Source organism: Galeopterus variegatus, unplaced genomic scaffold, assembly GCF_000696425.1.
Source record: "Galeopterus variegatus unplaced genomic scaffold, G_variegatus-3.0.2 Scaffold3785, whole genome shotgun sequence".
NCBI classification, from domain to species: domain Eukaryota; kingdom Metazoa; phylum Chordata; class Mammalia; order Dermoptera; family Cynocephalidae; genus Galeopterus; species Galeopterus variegatus.
Window position 1 is genome coordinate 21481 of NW_007729896.1, and position 6883 is coordinate 28363.

Below are 6883 nucleotides of genomic sequence, written 5' to 3' on the forward strand. Positions count from 1 at the left end.
TTGCGCCCCCACCTCGCTCAGCCAGTGAGCAGCCGGACTGTATGTGGGATCCGAACCCTCGGCGGAAACGCCGCCGCGCTCCCAAGTGGCGCACCCGAGCAGTGCGCCACCGGGCCGGCCCTAGCAGTATTTGTTAACTGGAGTGTATTTTGCTGGAATGAGCTCTGCAAGCTTGTTTCCATCATTTACTGAAGAGTCTTAGGCAGTTAGGGAACAGGAAACCAACCAGAAATGTGTAGCCACATTTAAGAGGCATTTTTCTTTTTCCAAACTAACGGATACTGGGGACATATAAAATTATGGAATATTTCATGAAACACTTAAAACTGTGTATTATTCCCTGTGCACTAGAATAGTAAAATTTTTTTCTAATGGATACTGGTCCAGTTTTGGTTCTAAAGAAGTTCATTCTGTATATGTCACTGTGACAGTGCTAGGCTGATTTGCTTCCCAGAAATAATCTTTTCAGCTGTGATGGGAGCTCTATGGATTCTTACTAATTGTGTGACTCTGGGTAAGGATCTTCATCTAAGTCTTTTTATCTGTAAATTATTTTGGTACCCCTTGAAGTCATAGTGCCTTATACACAGTAGGGGCTGAAAAGTGGAGGCAACATAGTGTATTGGAAAGAATGTAGACTCAGGGCAGAGAGACTTGGATCCAAACACCAAGTACTGCCACTTACTAAAGTTATCTTGGGCAAGTGGTTTCACTTAAGCCTTGTAGTTATAGCGACACTAGAAACATTTAACTCCTCGTCCTCTTTCTTTTATAAAATATTAAGTAATATTTATAAAATATTAAGTAATATTCCACTACAGATGCAAGAAAAAAAAATCCCCATGCTTTTCATCTAATTGTGGCAGTCAACATTGAATAGAGGAATACAGGGCAAAAGATGGAGAGAGAATTTTTGCAACTTGGGAAAACAGTGAAGAGCCTGTGTTACTCCAAAGAGGAGCCTAAACAAAACAAAACAAAACAAAACAAAACAAAACAAAACAAAACAAAACAAGAGTCTAAAATGTGAATTTATATAAGAAATGTTGGGAAATATTCCTTATTACTCTTAAAAAATTACTTAACAAGGTGCTGTAGATTGGATGTCCCCCCACCCCCCACCTCAACAATTGAAGCTTACATCCACACTGCAACTGTTCAGGGTGGGAAGTCCTATCATGATTCTAACTGAAAGGTGATTAGATCGTAAGCCCATGCCATAGTGAATGGATTAATAACAGTGGTCAGGGTCATGGTTCTGAGGGCCTTAAAAGGAGAGTGAATGAGGAAATTAGTCTCTCTTGCTCTCTCTGCTCTGCCATTTTCTGCCACGTGAGACCCCTGGCACTGCTGTAAAGCCACCACCAAAGATTTACCAGATGTGTTCCCTGAATTTTGGACTTTATAACCTCTGAACCTGTAAGCAATAAATTTCGTTTTCTTATAAATTACCCAGTTCTGTGTATTTTGTTATAAGCAAAACAAACGAATATATTAACATATTTAGTTCCAAAACCCACAGAAGAAATTTTGATTAGTTTGTCTAATGGCTCTCAAATTCAGTTTATAAATTTTGTGATGTCCCTAATTGTTCTAAGAAAATGTTAGACTGTAAAATATTTTCTTTCAAAATTCAAGACACATTTAACATATGGATTTTACAATAAAGTTTATTAGCTGTTCTCCTCTTTCTCATAAGTGGAATGGATAATGTTGATAATTCTTTACAAACCAGTACTTATTTGTTTAAGAAACTGTAATGAGGAGGTTGTCAAAAACATATATTTAATAAACAACTCCAAAGAGCAATGGGAAGCCAAACAATATTATTAATATAAAGGACCAGAGAAAGTGATTTCTGAAGTCATTTCTACCTTTCATTAACATATTTAATAAACAACTCCAAAGAGCAATGGGAAGCCAAATAATATTATTAATATAAAGGACCAGAGAAAGTGATTTCTGAAGTCATTTCTACCTTTCATTAAAATTTCTTAAAATTGCTCACCATGAAGATCTTTGCAACTTTAGTGCAGAGCAGTGGACGAAAGGTATCTCAGGGGAAAACTTACACATAAATGGGGCTTTTGCCTGTCTATTAAAGAAAGGAGAACTGGGAGAAGGAAAGGCAGAGGACCAAAATCAAACCCAATAACAAGAACAACGATGATGAAAAAACCAGGAAACATTTGAAAACTTCTGTAGAAAAGAGGAGAACATGCCCATACTTTTTCTTGTAACCTAATTTCCCTAAAGGTTTCTCCTCACAACCGCCATATACCCCGTTTGCAGTTCACATGATTAAGGAAAGTAAGTCTAATCAATTAATATTTAATTTAAAAACCAAATAAAAAGTTAGGAGTAGGTGGCAAAAGAAAAAAATATATTTTAAATATATATATATATGTTTGTGTGTGTATGCAACTATGTAAAGAAAATAATTTCCATAGTTACAGAGTTCAGTTAAAGAAAGTTTTATATATATTTATATATGTATATTTTATTATAACAAAATAGGCAGTTATTGTGGGTAAAATATTCATTAAAATCTGACCCCTAAGAATACATTTAAAGTTTTAGGCTATGAATTGGACTCTTTTTCCATTGCCATAATAATTACTACATCACCACTGTAATGTCTGTTTTGTATTTGTGTCCATGAAATTTTCTCAACCTTCTGTGTAAAAGGCAAGCTCCCCTAGCACCTAAACATGGTCTCAATTCAGAAAATGTGATGATCATTATGTACGAAAAACTATTTAAAGACACTACGAATAGTGTTGCACAAGTAGATTATAAACATTTGAACATTGTTATTCCTAGCAAATGTACTGGGGGGAAAAAACCCTCAAATAACAGAAGACTTTTAGAAGAACTGTTATGAAAAATGAATATCCTTTGTGAAATTATGAAAGCTAACTCAGACATTAATTTCAAAATTAAAAAAACATATTTTCCTTATTTGTCTATAATGAAATAATTGCTTTGATAACAGAAGTCAATTGAGAAAAGGACTTGAGAGCTAATATAATGGCCAAACCATGCTATTAAAGTTAAGCGTGCATAGTTGCTCAGTCTACTAAATCACTGATTAAAACCACTTTTCTTTCATTTGTATTAAAATTTGAAAAGAATGTATATAAAGCTTTTCTGAAAATCTCTTAAAGTTACTTTCCCTTAAACATTAAGGAATTTTACCACAATTTCCGCATTTCCCCAAACCCTTAATAGCTGGTGGGGCCATTCTGTCTTCAATTCTGAAAAATGGCCACGAACCAATAGTGACATAATACAGATGATGCAACTTGAAGGAGACACTAGATGTCAAAAATAAGCGCAGCTGCGGACCATGATGAGTGGGATATGATTCAACATGAAAGGAGTATTGAAAACAGACTCCAGAAGGAAAGGGCAAAGAAGGATCAATGAAAATGGGATTGTGAAAAAGAGAAATAGAAGAACATCAGTCTTCATAATTTTTCTTTTGCTGGAACCCAGATGTAAGGACCAGACTGTTCTTCTATGATTTGCTTCACTTGGTTGTAAATGTCTTCTAGCGTATCTCCTTGTACAATAGCTGTAATAATAGAAACATAATCAGAAATCTCCATTAACTGTCTATCTTTGCCATTACAATTATTGGTGAAATAGTAGAAGCTAAATTTTTGAAAGTTACTCATCCACGCAAGAGTCACTATTCATGTATTGTTTGCTTAGTAAAAACTGCTTGTTTAATTAATTATCCCACTTGTAGAATACAAAAACTTTAAATTGATCAAAAAATAAGATTTAGTGATTTTTTGTTTGTTGTTTTGTTTTATCATCTGAGCATGTATGAGCTGTATTCTTTTAAAGCAAATTACATATTTCCTTAACTTTCTTGATTTCTCCATAAATGTATACAGATAAAAAAAGAGAGCAGACAGCAAGCATGCCTACTTTTTGTTTTATTTTATTTTGGGGGGTAGGACCTTAGGGGAAAAGAGCTGATTATAGATTGACATTACTTTCCTCAGTATGCTAGTTATGTTAGGTACTATGGTGTAGGTGAACTGAGATACATAATCTGGCTTGTTAGTGGTTAGAGACTCTTAAAATTAATGATAGGTAATATATTTGCTCCCCGATATAATGTATGAATAAAAAAATGGTAACAATTACTAACAACTAATTCTTTAGGGAGCTCCTGAGGTCTGTGAGGAATAAGGATCAGTTAATAAAACAAAAAAACAAAGTCTCACCAGACAGCACTAAGCATGAGTAACTTTTTAAGAAAATAGAAAACGTTTACATATAAATTAAAGAATTCAGGATTATAACTCAAATAAATCATTTATTAAACCACAGAAAGATGCTCAGTGACTGAAGAAGAGCATCATAGATGTAGATTTCCTTTATCTCAAAAACCTGGCATAAAATATATCAAGTGGAGGGCCGGCCCGTGGCTCACTCGGTAGAGTGCGGTGCTGATAACACCAAGGCCCCGGGTTCGGATCCTATATAGGGATGGCCGGTTTGCTCACTGGCTGAGCGTGGTGCTGACAACACCAAGCCAAGGGTTGAGATCCCCTTACCGGTCATCTTTAAAAAAAAAAAAAAAAAAAAAAAAAAAATATATATATATATATATATCAAGTGGAGATTTTAAATAAAATTGTTGATCTGGTGACTGAAATTATGCATGCATAAGAAAGAGGATGTACAGTACGGAGGGCTTATAACATATGTTGCTAATATGCTTGAATAACCAAATTTTAAAAAACATAAAATTCACTAGTATCAGTTTTGTGAGAGTTCACAGTTTAAGCTAAATATAGACATATCTTAATATCCCTGAAGACACAGTTCATTTGAGAAAACACTTGGTTCACCCGTTTGGCATCTTGTTGCACTCCAACAGCCAAGTACAGAATCAATAGTATTTCATAGTTTAGGTCGACAACAACATACAATGACTTATTTTAGGAAGAAAGAATTACTCAGAAGTTGGTTTGGGAAACATACATTTTGCTTACTTTATATATTCATTAATATAATGGTTACTAAACCAGCATTCTCTTTGGTAAGGAACTGGGAAAGCATAAGGCTGCAGACACCTTAACCACATGATTAAAAGTAACATCACCAATAACTGTACAAATCAACATCATAAACCTCCCTGTATGATGCAGATAATACATCATTACTTCTTTCATATTCCTGCCCAAAATGCATTAACTTAAATCTAATCACGAGAAACATCAGACAAATCCAAACTGAGGGAGGGACATATGCAAAAGAACTGGCCCTTTCTCTTAAAAAAACATCAAAGTCATGAATAACAAGTAAAGTCTGAGGCACTGTTCCAGATTAAAGTAGACTAAAGCTACAATAATTTAATGCAACATTTGGTTCTGGATTGAATACTGGAACAGGAAAAACATTTTTTTTTTCATTTTGTTCTAAAGACATTAATGGAATAATTGGCAATATATGAATAAGACCTGTAGTTAGATGAGATACGTCAATGTTAAATTTCCTGATTTTGATAATATTACTAAGATTATATAAGGGAATGTCCTTGTTTTCTGGGAAATACATGTTGAAGTATTTATTTATTTATTTATTTATTTTTTCCTTTTTGTCTTTTTTCGTGTCCGGCAACGGATCGCAACCCTCAGTGTCGCGCCCGTACCGGGCCAGGACCGTCAACGGGATCGCAACCCTCGGTGCTGCGCCCACACCTCGCTCAGCCAGTGAGCAGGAACCGGTCTGTATTTGGGATCCGAACCCTCGGCGGGAGTGCCTCCGCGCTCCCAAGCGGCGCACTGTAGCAGTGCGCCACCAGGCCGGCCCCATGTTGAAGTATTTAGAAGTAAAGAGGCATCTACCTGCAACTTACTCTCAACTGTTTCAGAAAAACTGTAAATGCTATAAAATGCTAACACTTGGGGAACATGGGTGAAGGGTATATGAGACTTCCCTGTACTATTCCTGTGACTTCTCTGTAAGTCTAAAATTATTTTAAAAACAAACACACGGCTTACAATACCCTGAAACTTACTGGTACTCAGTGTGAACACCAAATATAGGTTGACCATTATTTCAAACAAACAAATAACAACAAAAATCTGCCCAATGAAACCTAAGGAATAATTTAAAGAACAAATTGGGTGCTGGCCAATTAGCTAAGTTGGTTAGAGTGCAGCCTTATAACATCAAGGTCATGGGAGATCCCCGTATCAGCCAGCTGCAAAAAACCCAAAAAACCAAAAAAACAAATTGAATGAGGCTTCTGGTCAAGATGGTAGAATAGATGGTCCCCAGTGTCACTCTCTCCCACAAATCAACCAATTTACAACTATTAGAAAGCAACAACAGTCAAGCTGGGGCCGCTAGAGCTCAGGGGAAGAGGAGAGACCTACGGAGTGCATGAAGGTAGGAGAAGCCACAATGAGAGAAAGAAAAAACTGCTCCAACCGTTTCATGCCGCTGCCACTTTAAGGCTGGAGCTGCTGAAGGCACAGAGCAGGAGCCGGCAAAAAGGTGCAGCTGTGCCTTTCGGATGAAGTTGCATGGAGGTGGCAGGGGAGAAGAGGGCCTTGGTGGCCCCCAAGCCAGCAGTACCACCAACAGAGATCTCATGGAACAACACAGGACCAAGGAGCCACAACAACTGAAAAAAAGGAGCCATTCAGAGGCTGGTGAGTCACTGCAAGAGACCAGAGCATAGCCCATCCCATGGGAAGCGTTTGGAGCACAGGCAGTGGGGGAGATGCACCCGCTGGGGCACAGCAAGGGCAGCCGATCTGCCCCTCAATCAATGCAGGAGCACTCAGAGGAGACTGGTCAGGAATATAGAATTGCAAGGGGTGCAGTTTGATGAAGACTCAGGCCCAGACCA

At 37.1% G+C, this 6883-nt stretch overlaps 1 protein-coding gene across 1 annotated transcript in view; it reads right to left on the bottom strand.

Moving 5' to 3' along the window:
- Positions 1–2084: 2084 nt before the first annotated feature.
- LOC103601545 (disks large homolog 1-like) overlaps positions 2085–6883 on the bottom strand; it is a 164953-nt gene continuing 160154 nt past the window's right edge. The window contains exon 21 of the mRNA XM_008585979.1: positions 2085–3577. Within this exon, the coding sequence (XP_008584201.1) occupies positions 3471–3577 (107 nt within the window). The 3' untranslated portion in view covers positions 2085–3470. The remainder of the gene's footprint in view (positions 3578–6883) is intronic.